Genomic DNA, 24,119 nt, shown 5'->3' with positions numbered 1-24,119 from the left:
AAAAAAAACAAAAAAAAACAGAAAAATATTCCATTATAAAACTGTCTCTTATACAACTTTACTCATATTTAATATCTTCTACAAATACAAAAATTTACGGAGTTGATTCAAAAAGCTTGATTTATATAGGGTAATGCAAGGCTTGAAAGTCTGCGGTTAAAAAGAACCACCACCATTATCTCAAAAACAAGTAAAGTTAAAAATTTGTTAACGATGCTATTTTGAAGTAGAGGACAACAAAGGTTACACCTTAATTCTTACAACGTCGGTATCAAGAGATGAACGGTATCAATATTCAAAACATAAATATTTTTTTCGTTCGTATTTTTTATGCTTTGAACACTATTCTTTAGTTTATGATACCTGAAGTTGTACCAGATATGTTTCTTTTTTAAGTTAGATTCAAATTTTTCCATATAGCCTCTATAAAGCTTACATATGGGTGGGGTGGAAAAAAGTACTAACCGAATCTTTATACTGATAAAGTTATATACAATATAAATAGTAAATGAAAAAGTAAATTTAGTTTAAAACGCCATTTTGCAAGAGATGAATTCAATTAATAGTTAATCGAACTCTGCTGAATGAATATTTCTTGCGAAAACCCGGATCAAAGTTATGTACAGTGTGATCTTTGTAAAAAATGTACCCATAAAATTTGTATTTTACATTGGTTAAAAAATGTAGCTATTATTTCGTAAAATCGCTTTAAATTTAAAAATAAGGCCCCAATAATATTTGTCCTCTAGCAGTCCTTATTTACGCTATCTATGGGTTAAAAAGGGACATATGACAAGTTTTATCAAAATATGTTAAAAAAACGTATTTGTATAATTAGCTAAAAAAGCTTACCGGGCATAGTTTCATAGTTTCTTGTTTGATACGTGTTGTGATGTACTCCATTTGTTTTACATAGTGATATTTTTTAGTTTACATAATGATAGTCAAATTGGTCCTTTGTGCTTTACTCTACCCTATCATTTTGTATGAATTTGTATTATTGATATATTATTAGGTAAAGCTAAGTATCTATTGTGGTATCATTTGGCGATACTAGTACTTCAATTTTTTAATATAATATTGTTTCTAAAAGCAAAAATTCGTATAACATGTAATCACAATAAGTTTATTCTGAGATGCATTTACTTTGACTCTGAGATGTATTTTATTGCGACTTGTAAACATTCTTTTCATAGGTTCTGGTGGTAAGAAGAATCGTCAAAAGGAACGTCGCCTCATGAAAGGATTTAATATTGCACCTCCCCCAACGGGAAGCACCCACACTTTGCCACCGGTTGCAGAATTCATAGCATCGCTACAGCAGGTTGGGGTTTAGTGTATTAATAATATTAGCATACAATGCTGTAGTATGTTTAGCTTTGGTGTTTGACAAAATCGTAATTTTGAATGAAAAGTTATAATTATCTTATTTATATCTCGTTAGTTATTGGAAAGGTTTAAATTTGATTTTCAGATTCAGATTTTCAGATTTAGAAAGTTTTTGTTACAAATAAAAGTACATAATATTACATAAATTCGGGATTTTTATCTGTCATATTAAAATAATATGTCTATTATAGCAATCGGCCCAGCACGATCATAGTCAATCACAAGATTTTGGTTCTACGCTTACTGGAATTTTTACTGGAGGAAACGGAGGTGGTACTCCAAGAAAATTGCACCAACTCACACATTCGCATTCGCACTCTCAAGCACAAATGCCCGTTGGGCCATCACCATTTGGTGACACTCACCAAAGGGGATTTGGAAGATTGGCACCAAGGCAAGATATAATTATAATACTATGAATTTATTTTTGTCTATAAATTCTTTAACTACCTTATTATATGGAGGAAATTTATCTTTGGAGACAAATAATTTTTATAATAATTAATTGTACAAATATGTATATTTTATAAAATAATAAAAAAAATCTCTTTTATGTCCAGGTTTCATATGAAGAGAAGCAGTTCACATAAGCGACGCTGGGGCACACTTATAGAAGCTGCAAAATCCGGTCGAGTTAGTCGACTCATCAGTAGATCAAGGTTATTTTTGTTATATTTTTCCAATTTATTTTTTTATTTTTATTTTAGCCTAGAAAGTTAATCCATCCATTAATCTCGCTATTCTTAAAAGGGGGGAAAGGCTTGATAAGAATTTACAAAATATCACCTGGGGGAAGTAGTAAGATATAATCCGAGATTTTTCCAGATAATTTCAAAAATTTTACAATTTGTTGCAAGTACAAAAAATACACGTAATGGTGTAGGACGTAATGGTGGGACGACTAATTTTAAATATCCACGTATTACTAATGGAAGGGAGTCCAAAATTCCTTAAAAATCTATCACGTGATTAGTGGCTCCCTTAGAAGAACAGGTAGTAGATAATTTAGAAGTAAGACTAAAGTTCATAATTATTCATTCAATATAAATAAAATTTGATGTGTCGAATAAATAAATTGTTATTATTGGTCTTATCTTCAAATTCCATTAGCTTACATTCATTATATGTAAATTGTATATACATATTTTAAAAATAACTTACTTCATATAACGACTAAAAATTTAGACCAAAAATATTTCTACGTTTTAAATGTATAGTTGTGCATATTAGAGACCTTTATTGAATTCTAAATCGAAGTTAATCCAAATTTAAATTTTTAATTGATAATTAAATTTAAGTCTTTATTATATCATTAAGTAGTTCAGTCTGTATGATATGTAGGGGAGCGTCAATTAATCACGTGAGGATTTTAGGGGGAGGAGGGTTTGACAAAAAATCGCAAAATATCACGTGGGGGAGGCATGGGTATAGTAACACATCACGTGTATTTATTTTTTAACTATTTTTTTTAAGTTCAAACATTTTCAAAAAAAATTCAAAAATTTTACAGTTTTTTGCGTAACTAAAAATACACGTTATGTTTTGTGGGGGAGGGGGATAATTTTGAATATAACCATATATTACCAAGGGGGAGGTAGTATTCAAAAATCTTTAAAAACTTGCTAACGTAATTAATGGACGCCTCCTAGGTATATATCTAAAAAAATCGCTCATAATTATAAATTTTTTAAAATTAGTACAACTCTACTCTATTAACATTTAAATGCTTACTAATAGGTATTAAACTTTTATTTATATTAAATTTCTTGAAAAACGAATTTAAAACGGGTCTTTTATATTAACACCAAACCTATCTACAATTCTTGTATAGCTATTGCTACTGCTCGCGGTTATATTGAGTGGATAGCTTGGCAACAGAGCTTTTTTTTTCAAGAGTGAAAAAAATATTACATCCATATTCCAAGAATAAAAAAATACCACGAAAAATTACCAGGTTACCCAAATAAATATCTAAAAGAATTAAACGAGGAATCTCCTACTCGAAGATTGAAAAAAATGGCCATACGATCTGAAATAAAATGTCAAAAAATTTAGAAAAAGAGATATCTCATAGGAGATAATCTCTTAAATGCATTTACACCCAGCATATTGTCTTAAAAAGTATGTATTATTTTGATCGGCAATATTTCTATGCAAATAAAAAAAAATATTTCAAGAATTATCAAGTAGTTTGGTAACAGTATTATAATGTTTAAAAATATGTAGTTTTGCAAAAAATATGCAAACAGGCAATTTGACTGGTACTTTGTAGGTTTAGTGTTAAATTTAATGAATCATTTATGAATTGTAATTTTAAATAAATAATTTTAGGTCGGAAGATTCCGTTTGCCGCGCATCGACAGCCGTCGTCAGTCAATCTTCTGGGAATATGACTGTCAGCAATGGGACTCAAGAATCGGCTGATAGATTTAGCAATAGTCCAGGCAGCGACGATGCTCCTACAGAATCTGCGACGGATTCGAACAGAAGCTTGGAGAGATCAACAGGGCAACCTGGCGCTCCTGAAGGATCAACGTCTGCACAAGCCCATGGTAATAATCACAACTTACGAATAGGGTTTATACAAAAACCGACATTTCAGAAAACCGGTTTTCGAATTTTAATTTTACTAAAAACCGGTTTTAGCCGGTTTTAGAATTTTATATAAAAAATAAATTTTTGCTCGAATATTCTGTAATGTATCCGCAAATTTAATGTGATTTAGAGCAGTGTTTGACTAAATTTATTTATTGTTCAATTTTATGGATAGTAAACAAAATTATTTTAATTTTAATTGGTAGAACTAAAAAATAATAGATTATCTTGATTTAATAACTTTGAAAATAATTATTCGTTATTCATGCATCATTTTCACATATGAGAATGAAAATATTTTTATGATAGTGAAAGGAAGTTTTCGAATAAATAAAAATAATACATTTTTAAACAAAAAACATTCATAAAATTGAAAAAATAAATAAAAAATTATTAGATACATGTTGATACATACTTGTTAATATCAATTTTAGTTTTAAAAACAATTAACTCGCATGTTTCGAGCAATTTTAATTAATTAATTTTAAACATTCTAATTGTTTTTTTTGTTTTAAAATATGATTTAAGAAAATTGAGAACGTCTATCGAATTGCTACTTAGACGTGTCCTTTGTTTACTCACAAAATTACCTGAAATAGAAAATACTCTCATACGACCAAATTATGCTTAATTGTTTTTGGAGCCTGATATAATAATATTAAGTTTTTTGTTTTTTCATTTGTAGCTTCTGGGGTTTAAAACTTTTTTTTTAAGTTTGAGTAGAGGAAGTTACTTCTTCAAGAAGAAGTCACAATGATTTAAATTAATATATACACCGGATAGCAATCTAAATTAATATATCAAAACCTTTCTGGGAACAATTGCAGACTGATAACATATCAAATGCTATTTAAACCATATGATTTCAAGAATCAAAACGCTTTCATCTATCTTTTATATTTGGCATATATTTGTCATTTTCCATTTATACAGTGAAAACCGACTTTTTTCACTAAAAAACCGGTTTTCGAATTCCATAATTTTTGCCAAAAAACAGGTTTTTGAAAACTGACAAACCCTACTTACGAATGATTGGAATATATTGGAAGATATTTTTTAGATGTTGAAATAAATAAATTTCACAGAATAGGTGTTTCTTTATACAGAAGTAAAATGTTGTGCTTTCTAAAATTATTTATGGAAAATAAAATCATGCATATCACTTCAGAAAATCACTCACACATAAGAAAAATTACTAGTAGTGACGGCAAATCATAATAAGTAAAAGTAGAAAAACACATATTAATTAAAATTTTCTGAAAAATTTACAATACGAAATAATAACTACGTTGCAGTTGGAGGAAAGGAAAGGTAGGGCAAAAGATTTTATAACGGCTAATAGTATTTTGAAAACAGTGATAAATTTAATATGAATAATCATAATTATTATGATTAATGTGAATTTAACAAAAATACATAACAATTAGCGAAAGTTTTAAGGTCAATTTTTTTCTGAGATGATTGTGCAAAGTATTGAAATGTATAATGTATATAGGATTTCCCATATTTCGTGAAATAATTCAATTTGATTATTAAAGAATAAATTAGATATTTTAATAATAATCCTAAATATTCATTTTCAGGAGCCCTGGGTGCGTTAGCAGTTCTCCGCCGAAAACGGAAGAAATTTTCTAATTCCCGGAATGTAACAGCTCTCACCGGTAGCAGAGCTGTGGTTCCTGCGCCAGTTTTATCTTTAGGAAAGCACACTAAAGTAAGATCTTATAATATTCATACACATTGGTATCTATAGACTATAGAGTATTACAACAAATTATATAGGAATGTCATATCATGATTTTTTTTTTCATTTTTAGTCACGTATTCAGATGTTAGAACGAGCGTCGTCGGTACCGTCCCGAGGGCCACCCGCGGTTTCTGGCACTGAAACAACCTGCCGGCCACAACGTCATGAACACACCCAAAGTCAACATAGTCAACAGAGTCAGCAAGATACCCCTGTGGGAACAGGTATAATACCCAAATATATACATGGTGTTCCAGAACTCAACGTCAAGCCGTATCGAGGTGATAGTATGAGTCGTAACTATTATGAAAAAATTGCAAAACTAGTGGTGTATGGCATCGTGCCTTAAAGCAAATTGCTGTAACTTTCCGTAACAAAAATTATTATTTTTTTTAAAACGATTAACTTTTTTTTAAACTTTGAAAGAAATAGATTTTTGAGAAATTTTAAATTAAAAAAAATGACTTTTATGAAAAAAAAATCGTTTTCGTATTTTGAAATATTTTGGAAATTTTGAACTTTTTTTCAAAACAATCGCGCTGCATTGAAAGATATCTTCATAGAGACGAAAGTCGCAGTCTAACGGACAAAAGATGTTACGGAACCCAGAGAAATGTAAACAAAATTTATACGTATTATTAAAATCTTTATAAAATATTTGATAATTTGATGTACATATGTCTAATCATATAACGGACAAAAGATGATACGGAACCCATAGAAATGTAAACAAAATTTATACGTATTATTAAAATCTTCATAAAATATTTGATAATTTGATGTACATATGTTAATCATCATTTTTGACCGCCAAATGGCATTTATTTTTACTTTTTTCACTAGATCTTCAAAACCTTCCCAAAAATTTAATCATTTCTTAATTTTGTCGATACAAGTCTAATGTTTTTTGAATTACCGTTTTTGTAACTTTTTGCCCCGTATCTTCGAAACTGCTAGACCTGCATTTATCAAAAAGTAATCAGCACGTCTCCTTATCAATACAAATCGAATGTGTTTTGAATAATTAAATTCGGTTGAATAGTGTTCCCGAAATCGTCGATGAAAACTTGTATCCGAGCACACACACGCATACATGCATTTTTTCTAAGGTATGTCAATATGTTCAGAAACCTCTAAAATGTGAAGATATATAAAAAATTTATTTCTAATTTATTTTCGATCTTTTTGCGATTACTATAACTTACTTAAGGAAAGTTAATAATGCATGTAGTTTGGAAGTTATGAGCTTTTAAGTGCAATCTAGAGCTTTAGTAAGATTGTGACCATTTTTCGGTAATTATGGTTAATTACTATTAATTTTGTTCTTTTAAACTTTGGATCTGTAACCAGTGCTGGATTTACAGTAGGGGCAGTCGGGGCTACTGCCCAGGGCGGCAAATTTTCGGGGGCGGCAAAATTTGGATATCCAATAGTGAGAAGAAAATTCTATACCATATAATTAACTCCTTTTTTTAATAGCATTTTTAATTTCAAGAAATATAATTAACAAAACATTATACAAATGCAATGCAAAATTTGGCAATTTGGCTAATCTAAAGATTTGTAAGTGAGTTGAAAGGTTAAGTAAAATATGTTGTTCAGATCTCGAGCCCTCTTAAGATGACGAATTTGTGCACTTACAAGCTCATAGCGCCGAAAAAAATTAATTATGTTTCTTACGGCAAGTTACTGAAACTTTCCGTACTGAAAATTACATTTTATAAAAAGCTTCAAAATTTTTTGAAAAATGATAAAAATTGAATTTAAAAAAACTTTTTTTATATTTCGAATTTTTTTGAAAATTATTGAGTTTTATTCATTAAATTTATTAAAATTAAATTTTATTTGAATAATTCGATTTCTATTGATAGCGAGACGTGCTGATTAGTTATTTGCCAAGACAGGTCCAAATGTTTTGGAAATACGGGACAAAATGCCAAAAATAATAATACCGGTTACTATGGCAAATACTTTTGATGATATGATGCTGATATTTTTATGGTATCGAACCAATATTTTATGACAAAAAATTGCAAAATCAATAATATTATCATATTATGAATTAAAATATTTTGTCCAATTATAATATTCCTATTACTAATAGTATCATATATTACAAGTACTAAAAATCAGGTTAGTTCTATATATAATATTAGTAATTCTATAGTATATTAGTAAGTAATTCTATATAATATTAGTAAAATAAAAATTCAAAATAAAAAAAAATGAGGGAAAAATACAATTGGACATAATATTATAATCCATAATAACATAATATTATTATCCAAACCATACACTTGTTCAAAACGTAATATAGTTTATAAAATTAAATTATTTATTAAATAATAATCTTACCCGAAAAAAGTTGGAGATTTTCAGATTGAAAAACAAAGATTATTTTAAAAGTTGTATTATATTGAATATTTGGACATTTAACATCAGCGTATTTTACATTTTTTATTACACATTTATACATTAAATAAATATAACTAATAAAATAATTAAATTGATAATTATTATATTTATAGCTAAGATGCAACTATTTTCCACACCACCCAGGAGGTATAGTTGCCAGGCGCGTTTTTTTTATGTGGTGTCGCCGTACAAATTGAGTACAGCCCTAGTCCACTTACAAAATAACTTAAATTAATTAACTAAACTAATTTACTAAACCTAACTTAAATGATACGAATATAACATGAAAAATACCCCACGAAATGATTGAATGTATGTGAAGATCTTCTTTAGAAAAAAAACCGTAGACGGCAAGAACTTGTTAGAAATTAAAGGTAAAATTGTAATGGACTATGGTAATTTTGTAATTAAGAGAAAAAAATAGAAAAAAAAGAAAGAAAAAAAAAAGTATTTACATGATGTACCCCCCTAAGATCCACCATGTAAATACTTTAACTTCATAGGTTCCCAGCACTATGAAGCTTAAAGAGGAATGCACTTATAAAGTTCATAAATTTGTGTATTAAGTATTGTTATATGAATTAATTTTAAATAATTGTGAAAAAACGCGAAATCTATGCAAACTGGAAGGTCCTTGCCGTCTTCCCCACCCATTTTTAAAATAAAAAATAGTAAACTAGCCTAATGTATTCTAAGCCTAATTTTAACTTAATAATACATCCATGTGTACGTCCTCCAATTTTGTAGTCAATTTTCTGGTTATTCTAATCTTGTATGTATCTTCATCTCGTATGGATCTTGATGTTGATGTTTCACTGTATGTATCTTGATCTTGAATTATATCTTGATCTTGAATTGTAAATATTAAGGTTTTGCACTGTATATATCACGATATATCATTGTACACAACACTGTCTGGCACTGTATTAACACGATTTTGCCCAAAATATATCTTATTTATAATATGTATATAAATCCGTCCACGAATCAAATATAAAGAATGAAAACGTAAATGGGGCCCCGATGAAATAATATAATAATATAGAAAATGATCGCAAAAAAAAATATCTTATGATATCTTAGCAAGTAAGATACATATCTTAATATAACAAAATAATATAGAAAATGATCGCAAAAAACTAATATCTTATGTCTATCTTAGCAAGTAAGATACTTATCTTAATATAACGTTCTACTGGTCGTAAAGTGGTCCATCCTACTTACTAAAGTGATCTTCTTAGTTACTTATCTGAATATACAAACGTTCTTCTGGTCTTGTGCGCTCCTGGCCCATCCTACTCCTGTACACTGGTAATCACTAACGTCCTGGTAAACGTTTAGTAATAGTGTTTTAGGATCTTTTTCTCTGGTAACTTCTGTGTTCAACCTAAAATTAAAATTTTATTTAATTCTATCAATATTAAAAAGATTTGTACATAGCTCAGAGTTTCGTACCATCTCACGAACATTGCCAAGTTCAACCACTTATAAATTCAGCATTCCTCCACCAGGAGACTCATTGTGCGACCAGTAAAAGTAAAGTTAATTCATGAAATTGTGTTCATTACATTACGGCACGAAAAGTAATCAAATTAACTTTTAAAAAAAAATATAACTGAATGTTAAAAATCTAAAAAAAAGTTACTTTTTCCATGGGCCACTTAGCAAAAAAAAAAAAAAAAATTAATAATAATTATAAAAATAATGGCATAAATAATATTAATTATTAAATTAAGTGCATGGGGTTGCGTTGCTTCTGGGAAAACAACGCAGGGGTCCATACAGGCAGAGATATAAAACAAAAATTAATCAATTAATAAATTAAATTTTAATGTGAAACCCGACTACTTGGACCTGCCGTGGGGGGTAGGCGGCAGGAACGTAGCTTCAAACGCGCAATTTTCATCATAATACGATTCGTTCGTTTTTCGAAAATTAAAAAAAAAAAAAAAGTGTGGACCATGTACTCGAAATAACGCAAAATGGTAAATAAAAAATTACTTTTAACACTATATCAAATAAACTAAGTTACAATTAATATCAAAAAAAGTTTAATGCACAATAAGCCTCCGAAGTTAGTATTCACTGCACATAACACTGTTGGCACTGTATAAAATCTGAAAAGAAACGAACTACATTAAAAATTAATTAAACAACTACATTAAATAATTATAACAAGTCAATTGTAAATAATTCCAACATAAGTTCAGATATAAATTTTAATGTTGAAATAGTTTTCTAATTCTAATCCTTTTTTTCATTTTTATTGACTTTGTTATTAAAATTATTATTTTGTACAATTATTATGCAATATTCATGGTTTAATGTTATAAGACTTAATAAAATTTATACATATACTACATATGTTCTTATTTCTATTTTTCATTTAATAATTCAATATTTAAATCAAAATGTATATTCAAATAAATTATATAAAAATGAATTTTATGTCATAAAATCATACCTAAATTCTACAGTTGGAATTATTTATATTTATATAATATAAAATATATACAATATATATTAGATACATATATACATACATACCTATATACATACATATCTATATATATATATATATATATATATATATATACCTATATATATATACCTATATATATATATACCTATATATATACCTATATATATATACCTATATATATATATATATCTTCTATATATATATAAAAATAAGTCGGGTTTTCCTTCCTGACGAAATAATCCAGAACGCACGAACCGATTCGACATTTTGCATTCATGGAAAGGTCTTGGGCTCCGCAAGGTTTATAGCGAAGAAAATTAGTGGGGCATGGCATCGTGCCCTAATGCAAATTGCTGGAACTTCACGCACCGTAATTAAAAATTCGAGTATTAAAAATAATCAATAATTGTTTTAAATAATTGCAAATAGATTACTTCTATATATATAAAATAAACGGGTTTTCTTCCTGATCAAATTTTTCCTTTTCAAATATAAAACAAACAAAATATTTCTTATCTTTCTCACGAAACATCTGGTGCGAAACGGATTTGTCGGGTTTGCTAGTATATATATATATATATATATATATACCTATATATATATATGTACTTGCGCTTTGATTTGATTTATTTTTATTGAATTAAAATTAAAAAAAATTGAAAACCGTTTTTATTTATATTATTTGATTTACATTATTTTCTATATTTTATTATAATTTTGGCTGAAGAGTTATTCCAAAGCCAGCACAGCAACTCTTTGGCAAAAATTATTTTGAAATAGAAAAAATAACATAAATCGATTTATATAAATAATAAACAGTTCCCATTTTTTTAAATTTATAATTCACTAAATAAAATTAAATAAATCAAAACACAAGCTAACACCATGCATAAATCATATATTCAAGAAACTGAATATATGATTTTTTTTAGAAACTACTTGAAAAAAGTTTTAGAATAATATTAATTATTATAAATGACTTACCTTTCACCGTAGTGTCACCCCGAGGTCCCAGCACAAAAAGACTTAACACGGTGTTTGTGCCAGCTTTTATGGGGGCGAAAAGGCGCCAAAACAATATAAATCGTTATCGGTCATATTCGTTTATGTCGTTACCTACAAATTCAAATTCAATTCTTATATTTTTGTCATAGATTGTTATCTATGATAAAATCATTTATCTTTGGTTGTTATCTTATGAATAAATAGTTTTGGGTATTAGGCAATTGATAGCGCTAGTGTTGGCAAAATCACAGAAAACCTGTCATTGTTTATTTACAATTGGATTTTTGAAGAAAATAAACAAATAAATTCAGTCTTAAAAGATTTTGAATATTTTTAGAAAAATTATAGTGATTATATGGATACATATACCTAATTTTAATTAAGTCATAATTTAGTACATTAATATAAAGTGACAGTGTCTGGGTTTTCCTTTTGAAATTCTATGTTATTTGTCAAATTAATTACTCAATGTTTTTCTACGTAGACAGATTGTAATTTACATGAAAATAAAAAAAAATGGCTACATGAAAAATTTGTATACTTGGTATGAAATTATATATACTAAAGATGAAATTAAATTTTAATATCAAAATATATTTTTAATTTATTCAAGTGTTCTATTATACATGTATATATACTTATATACACAGAGCTGGATTTACAGTAGGGGCAGTCGGGGCCACTGCCCAGGGCGGCAAATTTTTGGGGGCGGCAAAATTTAGATAGTGAGAAGAAAATTCTTTACCATATAATTAACTCATTTTTTTAATAACATTTTTAATTTCAAGAAATATAATTAACAATAAATTATACAAATTTATTAGCAAAATTTAGCAATTTGGCTAATATAAAGATCGTAAGTGAGTTGAAAGATTAAGAAAAATATGTTCTTCAGATCTCGAGCCATCTTAATATGACAAATTTGTGCACTTCCAAGCTCATGGCGCAGAAAAAAATTAAATTAGTGACGCATGGCATTGTGCCTTACGACAAATTACATTTTATAAAAATTTATTGAAAATAATAAACATTGACTTTAAAAAAACTTTTTTTTTATATTTCGAAATTTTTTAAAATTATTAAGTTTCATTTATTAAACTTATTAAAATTAAATTTTATTTGTATAATTTGATTTCTATTGATAGCGAGACGTGCTGATTAGTTATTGGCCAAGACGGGTCCAACTGTTTCGGAAATACGGGCCAAAATGCCAAAAATAATAATTCATTTCTTGAGAAATGAAACGTCCAATATCATTAAAAGAAATTTACATATATGGAGACAAAATGGAGAACTGATTAAATTTGTGGGAGGCAGGTCTAGCGGTTTCGGTGATCTAATAAAAAAATTTGAAAGAGAAACATTTGGCGGTCAAAAATGATCATTAGCCATATGCACATCAAATTATCAGATATTTTAATAATATAAATTTTGGTTACATTTCTATGGGTTCTGTAAAATTATTTATCTGTTATTCTGCGAGGCGGCGCTTACGCGCTTCTTCATTTTGTCTGCTAAGGCAGGCCGATCGCTTTAATTTTTTTTTTTAATATTAATTTTTGGTACGGTTTCAGCAATTTATCTTGAGGCACGATGCCAAGCACCACTATTTACACTATGTAATGCGTAATAAATGTTCTGCAATCAAATAGTTATTTTAATTCTAGAAAAATGATATATATAAACTGATTTAAGTAAAAATTTAGGGAAGGGCGGCATTTTTGTCAGTGCCCCAGGGCGCCAAATTTTTAAATCCGGCCCTGTCTGTAACCGTAAATAACATTTCTAGGGCCACAGTCAAAAATAATGTCACAATTGCTTTATTTTAAGAAGGTTTAAAAAAAATGCACTAAAGATTGTTGGCAAGTTTCACAAGAAATAAAATACTTTCATAGAGCAAATAATAGTTTCATAGAGCTTACTTGTACAACCAACATTTGAACGGATTATGAATAAATAGCAAAAATGTCATTTTTAGTTTTTATTTTTTTAAACAATTTTATTATTATAGAAATATGAATTATTGAACAATTTTACAATCCTAACTAAATGCGCGAACTTTTGATGAAATTTGCCAATAAACTTTTATTACATTTTTTTAAAGGATGGTCTTTCATGGTCGAATAGTTTTGAAAATTTTAAATTTTTGGTTTAATAAATAGTCTTAATTCTAGAAATCTTGGAAGAAAGGTGTCAATGTTTTTGCGTCTACTGATCCAAAGATTAATTGAAAAAAAAAAAAAAAAAACAAAAAAAAACAAAAAATATTTACAGTTTTACGAATAGTCGAATATTATAGGTTGCACTGAAAAAATCATAATTTTCACACTACAAAGATTTGTTTTCTCATTAGTTACGATCGTTGACGTTGGGTTCTTAGATATCCTGTAATATTTAATCAATTTTAATAAAAAAAATTTTTTAGTATCTGGTGTTCCTCTAACGCCATCAACAACCGAGGAAAGCGTGGCGGCTAGCAGCAGTGCTCAAGGAAGCTCTCGTGAGCCTCTGCTCAAAACTCCAGGTTTGGCTGAATCTGAAGACTCTAACTTGCCTTTGGTATCGTCAGCAAAGAACCATCGAAATGGTCAACCCAGGATACTGCCCCATTTACCCGGTATCATTCCTCTTAATGGACACAACCAACCATCTGGATGGCTGTGATGGAAGCCCGTCGTTTTTGCGTCGACTGCGCTTTCCTGACCTAGTATATGGTATAGAATTCTTGTTTTAATACGAATTTAGTAAAATAAATTTGGATAAAAAAATACTGATTAATTTTTGGCATTTTGATAATAGATGTTGTACCTTTTATTTTTAATTTAAACGACAATAATAATAAATATTAATATCATTTGAACTATTTTCATTAAAAAGTCTGATTAGCTAAATTTATTGAATATTGTAATATTCTTTATAAGTACTTGGAAAGCTGCTAGAACCAACTAGGAAAGTCGCTAGTTTTATTTCATATAAATATGATTATTATATTTATTTCATATATAGTATTTAGTTACACAGACTCATTGCCTATGAAAGTTATTACTTTTGTGATAAAATTTGTTAATTAAATTGCCAAAAATTATTCAGTATTTTTCATCAATATCGTAAACTTCTCTAATATTATACATTATCTAAGTATATGACCAAAATAAAAAAGATGGTATCAGTACAAGTCATTTAAGATGGTTAACAAGAAAATTCTTTGACAATTATTAGCTTTTTTAGTTGAAGTTATAAAAATCGCAATATGATTTATTACAGAGTAATGTTTCCGATGTAGACAGAAAAAATATCGATTTTTATCTTATATCTTTAAAACAAATCTTCTTGCAATAAAATTGTGAAATTGAGATAAAAATATTCCTGCCAAAAGCAATTGCTTAAATGATTAATTAATTACACATTTTATGATTTTATGAAATGAATGATGGTATTTAATTTGTATAAATTACTATTTGATCAAATTACTATTTTTAACAACTTGTAGCATGATAAAGAGATGCATTATTTAATATCCAAAAATGATATCAAATATAATTTAATATCTCTAAATTTGATATTTTTTCAAAGTCACAATTAATAGCATCAATTGATATTATTACCAGAAACACAACACAGATATTTATTTCTAGTAAATTAATTTTGTGGTCCTAAGAGGCAGTTTGTGATAAATTTCCTTGTATTCCTTGTAATTATAAATTAACTTCTTTTAAGCAGATTTTTCATGCAACTTAGCTTACAAACACGATAAAACAAGATGAGCAAATGAGCTTGAGCTGATTCCACAAATATATCTTCGTTTTACAGGCAAGAAAATCGCTAAAAAATAGAACAATAGTAATAATAATTCTGACAGACTATTTTTGAAAATGATATTAACAAACCAATAAATTAAGTCAGTAAATAAATGTAATAAATAAAACAATAGCACAAATATAAATAAAATATAGTAATATAGTATAATATATGCTTGGATTAATTTTAAGTGTGTTAACCAGTACTGGTTAACACGTTAACACGTGTTAACTAAATACGGGATTAGTTTTATTTAATAAAAAATTCAAATATAATTCGGCATTTATTACATATAAAATTTTGTTTAAAAAATCATTAATTGTGAATCATTTAGCAATTAAAACCTTTGAAATATCGGTAAAAAATATTACTTTAGTAAATAAAATGTAGTAATAAGCGAATAAATTTGAAAACGTTGTGAACAATTTATTAACACTTAAATTCTTCTGTTTTCATTTTTTATTCAATTATCGAAAAAATAAATTGTATATTTCACCTTACTTATGGAATATTTTTACTTAAGTTACAAATTTATTTTACTTACGTTACATATTTATGAAAAAATTTCGAATTTAATTCAATATTTAAGTCATTCAAAATTGTAACGGATGACTTATCGTACGTCCTATGGATGAATAATTTGAACTTAGATGAAGCAAAATTCTGAATTTTGCAAATATTAATAATTATTATTATGCATGATAACATAAAATCTGCCATTTTGTATTTAACGATAAATGTTGTTGGATATAAAGCCCTATATGTGTTGTTGTAGAGAATCTAATGTTTATATTAGAGTGAATCACCGGTTTATAAATGATATTATTTTGTAGAAAAATGGAAATATGAAAACAAATATATTGGATAGAAAGTGTATGAAATTAGAAATAAAATCTTACATGTACATGTTCCCCATATCACTTAACCCGCTCTCACACAAGTTGGCATAAGGCATTTAATTAAGTAAAAAAACGTAAAAATTATTATTAGGATGAATATGATGCATATTTTTATTACTTTAATTTTAGGATTAATTTTATTAAGATTAATATTAAGTTTCAACAGCATTTGGCAACTGTGTAATCGTTTATAATACCAAATTAATTTAATTATATTACAAAATTGATAAATATGAATAAGAAATCAAACCACATCGACAGTATTGAAATATTTTCTTTTTTTATATATATACTAAATTTAATGCTTTTATAATTTATTAGCAAATTAAAATAAAATTACATCGCTTAGAGGGTTTGCTCTACGCACCTGAAAGTACATCTGGTATATTCATAATATATTTCTTCTTCTTTAAAATATACTTACATTACAAAGTAATGTTGTATATTGCCTTAAATCCTGGCAATTATCACATACTTTTATATTGGCCTTTTTGATTTGGTTAATTCGTGTGAGAACGGTTTTAATATCTATAGTAAAATAAATTGTTAATATTATATATAATTGTCTTACCTTTCAATAAATTGCAAATTGAAAGCCAAGACCTCGCTTATTTCTTAAATTAATTCTTAAATTAATATCATTGAAAAAAATTTCATCTGAATCTTTTACCATATTGATTGTATAATGATTTGATGATTGTACTTCATATTAATAGGTATGTTGGCATCATATTAACAATATATTGTTAACATATCTTTGAATCTAAGAATTAAAACTATATTATAATGAATAATAAAAATATCACCAAGTGCTGTATATCAACTCCTACAATATAAAGATAAATGTACTAGATATTAATAAGATATCGCACCAATTCTTGCTATTTTAAGTTAAAATCATTTAGTAAATCATTTTAATCTATCATAAAATTTAATTTATTTTTGTAATAATAATATCAAAGGCATGAGAATTTCAATACCGTAAATTGATTTAACAAACATCAAAATGTAATAAAATTTGTGCTATTGTAATTTCATATAATATGCAAATAATCACGATAGTAATTTGAAAATATCATTTATTATGGTTTAGTGGTTATTAATTAGGCACGATAACTTTAATGAATATTGGGGGCCTTATTACTTGTCATCATGAATGGACTTAATTACTTAATTTGTATATTTTGAAGAACTCAATATATTCATTAAATTGCAGAAAATTAAATCGAAATTAAATACGCTTATAAATAATTTCTATTTATGTTTAACTTTTTAAATTGTTTGATTGATTTATTGTGATTTATTCCTAGAAGATAATATTACTTTATTGATTATAGTCATACGCTCATGCTATTAAAATTGTTAGAACGGCATAAAATGTTTACTTTATGGCAATATGTATTTTAAATAAATATGTAATATCGTTATTATTTTGTGAAATTATTCAATAAGCAATCGCTCAGTACAGAGTTGAAATTGTTTTCGTCCGCTTTTATTTGATAAAGAAGAATAAGAACAACTTTATTCATTGCAAAACTAGATCTATCTAATGTAATACTAAAAGAAATATGTATGAACCAAGTTGCAGCATCAATTATTTATTTTTTATCTTATTATTATAAAGTCCATAGGGTAGCCCCAAGAGGACTTAAAAATACAATCGAAAAAATATTATTATAAATACGAACTATTCAATTCTAAATAATCAATAACACTGAAAAGTAATAAATGAAAAAAAAACGAACAAAAAAGCTAGTAAAACTAATGATGCGCTATTATTTTAAAAATATGCAACAGGTTAATATTGATTTTGAGTATTCCATCTTAATGAAAAACTATCTCCAATAGACTATCTCTAGTATATTTCTTAAATATTAATTAATATTTTTAAATGAGTCAATAGGGACATTTTTTATCTCCAAAACGTGATAAATTATATAAATTTTCATACAATTTATTTATTTAAATTCATGTATTGTACGCAACTAGACAAGTTCATATTAATTCCGCTGGCGGCGCTAGTATAGATCCGAACATAATGTCCAATCTTTTTAAAGAAGTCTCTATGGAATGTCTTGAAATCACTCAATCTATGAAAAGTTATTACTGGCTGCCTATGGTAGTTACTTTTTGACAGTTTGGCTGTCATTATTGTTATTGTTGCACAATGTGTCAAGTGTTATTAAGAAACGAAATTTAAATAAGGGTAAAAATAATAATAAAGTAACTAATCTTGCCAGCATGTTTGAATAACTATGGATTACCTTTATAAATGCAATATTACTTTATAAACTGAAGTGAATTCATAAAACTTTATTTATACATAAAAATAACATGCGATTATACTTTAAACATGCAGTTTTATGTTTATTTGTGGTTTTATTCATCATTTTAATATACAGATGTTTTTACAATGATAATCGTAAAAAACAGTGCTTACAAAGTGAAGCATTCATTAATAGTTTGAACTCATTAGTTTCAAGGTAATAAAATATCAATATATTTTGTTATAATATACATGATTAATTCTTACTATTTCAGAGTACATGAAATATTGGATCATTTAAATATTATACATTTTCTATGCTATAAAACTCTTTGGGGGCAAATACAACATTCAAATTTATTTCCTTGGGCAGAGAAAGCTGAAATATGTCTCAAATTAGAAGTAAACGAAAAAATAAATGATACTGTACTGATGATCTTTGAAAAATCAAATTTACATATCCAATACAGCTCAGCGGAAGGTATTTTTTGTTTGCAATTTTATTTCCATTAATCAATAGCAATATTAATTCATTCTACAATTAACTTGCATTCTATTCATTGATTCTGTTTGCATTGATTCTCTTTTGATTCATTTTGCATTATATTCTATTCATTGATAATTTTTATTGTCATTATTATTTTATATAAACTATATTTTTTATAGTTTTATTTACTTCTTATGACTTCATGCATGCCATATGAAGATTTACAATAATGTATATAAATATCAAAGAATTTTGAGTCCGAAATAATTTCTGTATAATTTTCATATATCATACAATTTATTTCAATTTCAAATAATTATAATTTATTAGCTTTTATTAAATATAAAAAACAATATTTACTAACCACTTTACAAATTTTCTAGGCAAGTTTATAATATCAGATACTTTAAAACCTGGAGCGATATTGGAAATATTTATTTTCAAAGATAGCAAGAAGGTACATGATCAGAACATCAAACTATGCTTAATGTTTAATAAATAACTTAATTTTGTTGTAGGTAAATATGCTACATCGCACGGGCTGGAAACATTTGATACTTCCACCAAATTGTGAGTGGGAATCTTTAGATTGTTTTCCAGCATATTTGGTGGAACCCCCTTTATCTCATGGAATGCTAGGAAAATCTATGGTTCCTATTCCAAGAGGAGGTATTGAAATACAAAAATATCATTATAAATATACTTGGTGGAAAAAAATGGAAAGGCCTTGTTAGATTCATCTTATTTTAATATAACATCTCTATATAATATATAAATATATATTCAATTATATGTTTATATATAAATATTTGCATGTATGTACATATACTAAATTATGATTTTACTATATCCTTATTCCATATGATAAAATTTTGGTGTTAAAGGATTGTGATAACCTTGTTCCATTGTTATTGGAGAATAAGCTCCAGCTGTTCGATCGACAATTGGTGTCACTGCAAACATTTTTTTTCTGTTGATAGCATCACGGCTGTAATAACGACGTTCTATAACTTTATCAAAAAATCTGCTTAATTTAACGGCTGTAGTAGAACCAGCTGCCAAACTTTTACTTTGATGACAATTCACATGAATCTCATCAGCCCCACATTGATCCGCTGTAGAGTAGTTTCAGAGAAAATAAATCAATTAATATAAAAACAAACCATTTTGATGATATGTTACTATGATAATATGAAAAGTCACTGCCAACTTCATTAATAATTCAATTCAATTTATATATTTTTATGCAAGTATGTTCATGAATTTGATTCATGCTCATTTGTAATAATAATAATAATATAAATACAAATGCCATATACTTTCAAAATAATTGTTTCATGCATTCATTTATAGATTTAAAATTGTAATAACATTTTGAATGATACATACCTATATTACTGATTGATTTTATTTTAGCCTTATGTTTTTCTTCTGCTAGATCTAACTTAGTCCCGACAACAAAAATTGGGATCTTGAATGCATATGTAAATATAAAATGATTGTCATGTATTCAAAATATGTTATAAGCAATAAATGTACCTGATTTGAACCGATGAATTGTTCTGGATCATAGTCTTCTGATGCACTTTTCCCTAAATTAGCTTCCTTGTTTAAAATTTCTGACAACCACTTCTGTAAATTTTGTTCACTTTTTCGGTTAGTAAGATCGTGCACAAGTATGATACCTGAAATAGAAGACATACACAACTTTTATAAATGGAACTTTAATTAAAAAGAATGATAATTATAGCAATATATAATCCTGAAATTGATGAAGCTATTTTTGAGAAAATGCCAAGAGCCGAAATTTACATTCAAATAGACACCAGCACATACTGTTATCTACTCTGGTAAAAGGCAAACTTTTCTAATTGGAAGTTAAAAAATGTTTTTGTAAAGGTGGTACATATTATTAATTGTACAAACCATGAGTTGGTTGATAGAATACATCTCTTGTATTTTTATGGCTTATTGATCCGCCTATATCCCACAACTCTACAAAAAATGTGCTTTGGGCTTGTGTACCCTCTTTGTATTCATGTAGTTTCACTTCTAGAGAGCATCCAATGGTCCAGCCAGGTGAGATCAAAGGCTCACCTTGAGTAATCAAATGAGTTAAAGATGATTTACCCACACCTATAAACAAACTCTATTTTTATATATGATAAAAATCCCCGTTCTATGTGCCTATATATGTAAAATTTATAATAGTTATATAACTGTTCATTTCATTTTATCTACATAACATTTTCCAGTTTCTTTAGTATATTATTGCTATTACCCATAAAAAATACCAAGCATTTTGAATTTGCAACTGTTTTATCTTGCATTATGCAATGAAATGATTCACAATTAAAGAAATTAAGAAAAAAAAAATAGGAAAATGTATGACAATAAATTAAAAAGTCATCAGTTCGTAGTGTTATTTTAAATTCAGTTTCAAATTTAATTATTAAAGATCAGTAAAAGAGTAGGTCTACATTAATAGCATTCAAATATAACGTTCACTTTGCGCAGTTGGTACTATGTAATTTATGTCATTGGCTACCTTGTATTTTGACATTACACTTTTGATTCACTTCTAACCTATGCTGCTGTCTTAATTTATAATACGTTGAGTTTATTTTAAAGTGCTTGTAAATATAAAGACCGTTTTTATAATGAATATTTTTTACTCACCTGAATCTCCAGCTACAATTACCTTGACTTTATTAATTGCAGCCATTGGCATGAAATAATTAAAGTATTTGTGAGTTTAATTACTATTATTGTGATGAAGTTTTAGAAGTAATCTAATGCATCATATACATCTTCAGAAACGATTTTTTCACCATTAACACAATTTTATTTTCAGGGCAAGGTCTGATATGTTAAAACTTGTATAGAATTTATTTTTATTGACACATATATAAATATAAATATGTCAGAGGAACGTTATGTTACTGAAGTACCAAGCAGCCTAAAGCAGTTGGCAAGACTGGTAGTACGCGGGTTTTACAGTATTGAAGATGCCCTATAATTGATATGCTTGTGCGAAATCCTGTTAGTACCATAATTAAGTAATAAATTAAACTATAATCAATATTTTATTTACATAATTAACTGACTTATTAATCTGTTAGGTATGAAAGAAGATGACATATGTGAATTACTCAAGTTTGAAAGAAAAATGTTAAGAGCTCGTATCGCCACTCTAAAATCAGACAAATTTATACAAGTTCGGTTAAAAATGGAAACAGGTTCTATTCTAATTTATTATTATGCATGTGAATTAAGCTTGTTGGCCATAGAACAGCGTTTTTTGAATATCATATGAATTTAAATTTTGTAATTTTAATGCTTTCTGATATCATTCTATAAATTGGAGACTTTATATTATGCTTTTAAAGTATTATTATATGAAAGTTGAATTGTTGAGTAATATTTATTGCACTTTACACTGAATAACAATTATTTCACTTATATACCAGTACTTAATTTTGTTTTTTTTTACATAGGGATTGATGGAAAAGCTCAAAAAGTGAATTATTATTTTATCAATTATAAAACATTTGTGAATGTTGTAAAATACAAATTAGATTTAATGAGAAAGAGAATGGAAACTGAAGAAAGAGATGCCACAAGTCGTGCTAGCTTTAAATGTCTTGGTTGTGACAAAACATTCACAGACTTAGAGGTAACACATTCAGTATCATTCTCCTCATTTCAATGTATTTTAATATGGCTTTGATTTAGGCAGATCAACTTTTTAACTTTGCAACCTCAGAATTTGCTGCACATTTTGTAACAGTGCAGTTGAAGAAGATTTATCAGCACTTCCAAAAAAGATTCAAGACTTCTATTGGCAAAGTTCAATGAACAATTAGAACCCTTATATATGTTACTAAGACAAGTTGAGGGACTGAAACTTGCGCCTGAAATATTGGAACCTGAGCCAGTTGATATAAATACTATTAGAGGGTATTGTGTACAACAAATTATTGTCCAGATATATGTGTTGCTATTGTAATTGTCAATCAATTTTCAGTATAACTTCAACACACCCATCTGACCGAAATGCAGGAGAACCTTGGTCAGGAGAAGCAACTAGAGGTCTTGGTTTTGCTGTTGAAGAAGCTCGTGTTGATATTAGTATTGGAGATAATGTTGTAGATACTAATACAGCAGCTAGAAAGGATCGCCCAATATGGATGACTGAAAGTACTGTTGTAAGCGCACAGGTATAATTGATATGTAATTAATTATTCAAATTTATTATATAATTAGTAATGGATATACTACCATTACCTTATCTCTTTTATCTAAGATACTGACCTATAATTTCTTAGTTATAACTTCATATCATATGTTTATATTTATTGAAAATATTGAAAATGGCTTGAAATGTGGAGAAATATAATTCTTGTTTGCAATTATTTCAACCCATTACTTTTCTTTAGGCTGAAAAACTACCAGAAGTTGCTCCAGAACCGGTGAATATTGCTACAAATAATGCGAAAGCAGCTAAGAAGGTTGAAAATGATATTATGTCCGTACTGTTGCAACATGAAAAACAAAGTGGAAATGGCTCAGGTACATAAATTATAAGACAATACTACATTTGCACAAAGTTTTATTATATATTTTAAATTAATAGTAATGCTTCGTTATATATTAGATACTAATATTTAGAAGATCTTTTTTTTTAATCTAGTAGAATTATTTCCAAAATTAGAGGAATATACAAATCACCAACTAAAAAGTTTCAAATATTTTTAGGAAATGCAACAGAGAATGCTGTTAAAGGACTTGGAGTTAACAATGAATCATCAGATTCAAGTGCTGATGAATCTGAATATAAAGATATCGATAACACATTTATCCGTAAGCTGTTTTTTATTGAAATAATTCGTAAACTATTTTTATAAATGGCATTTTTATGCTTTATGTATTTTCAGCTGACGTTGGCACAATGGATTCAGAATCAGATGATAACATACCCACAGTAACAGTTGGAGGTAAAACGATAGAATTAAGTGATGTAACCGATGAAATAT

General features: G+C 27.5%; 3 protein-coding genes and 1 pseudogene across 3 annotated transcripts in view; 3 read left to right on the top strand and 1 right to left on the bottom strand.

Annotated features, from left to right (window-relative positions):
- Window positions 1-15,554, top strand: part of LOC113371012 (transient receptor potential-gamma protein) — a 228,335-nt gene extending 212,781 nt beyond the window's left edge. The window contains exons 22-29 of the mRNA XM_026611666.1: window positions 1,197-1,324; window positions 1,581-1,783; window positions 1,950-2,048; window positions 3,721-3,941; window positions 5,568-5,698; window positions 5,802-5,955; window positions 14,059-14,347; window positions 15,354-15,554. Of these exons, the coding sequence (XP_026467451.1) occupies window positions 1,197-1,324; window positions 1,581-1,783; window positions 1,950-2,048; window positions 3,721-3,941; window positions 5,568-5,698; window positions 5,802-5,955; window positions 14,059-14,297 (1,175 nt within the window). The 3' untranslated portion in view covers window positions 14,298-14,347; window positions 15,354-15,554. The remainder of the gene's footprint in view (window positions 1-1,196; window positions 1,325-1,580; window positions 1,784-1,949; window positions 2,049-3,720; window positions 3,942-5,567; window positions 5,699-5,801; window positions 5,956-14,058; window positions 14,348-15,353) is intronic.
- A 3,129-nt stretch (window positions 15,555-18,683) lies between these two features.
- Window positions 18,684-19,817, top strand: LOC113371011. Its single transcript, XM_026611664.1, has 5 exons — window positions 18,684-18,688; window positions 18,733-18,813; window positions 18,872-19,077; window positions 19,467-19,540; window positions 19,602-19,817. The coding sequence occupies exons 1-5, from the start codon at window positions 18,684-18,686 to the stop codon at window positions 19,815-19,817; spliced, it is 582 nt and encodes a 193-aa protein (XP_026467449.1).
- Window positions 19,818-19,917: 100 nt separating this feature from the next.
- LOC113370616 (rab-like protein 3) lies at window positions 19,918-21,868 on the bottom strand. The gene is made up of 5 exons (XM_026611313.1): window positions 21,763-21,868; window positions 21,010-21,219; window positions 20,623-20,768; window positions 20,473-20,554; window positions 19,918-20,198 (listed from the first exon to the last, which is right to left on the bottom strand). Exons 1-5 carry the CDS (start codon window positions 21,812-21,814, stop codon window positions 19,936-19,938), a joined length of 753 nt encoding a protein of 250 aa, XP_026467098.1. The 5' UTR covers window positions 21,815-21,868; the 3' UTR covers window positions 19,918-19,935.
- A 135-nt stretch (window positions 21,869-22,003) lies between these two features.
- LOC113371010 lies at window positions 22,004-24,115 on the top strand (annotated as a pseudogene).
- Window positions 24,116-24,119: the final 4 nt, after the last annotated feature.

This window comes from Ctenocephalides felis, unplaced genomic scaffold (genome assembly GCF_003426905.1).
Source record: "Ctenocephalides felis isolate EL2017-DRISC unplaced genomic scaffold, ASM342690v1 CF-g0.4_SCAFFOLD_01492, whole genome shotgun sequence".
Taxonomy (NCBI): Eukaryota; Metazoa; Arthropoda; class Insecta; order Siphonaptera; family Pulicidae; genus Ctenocephalides; species Ctenocephalides felis.
This window is presented reverse-complemented; position numbering and strand designations above follow the sequence as displayed.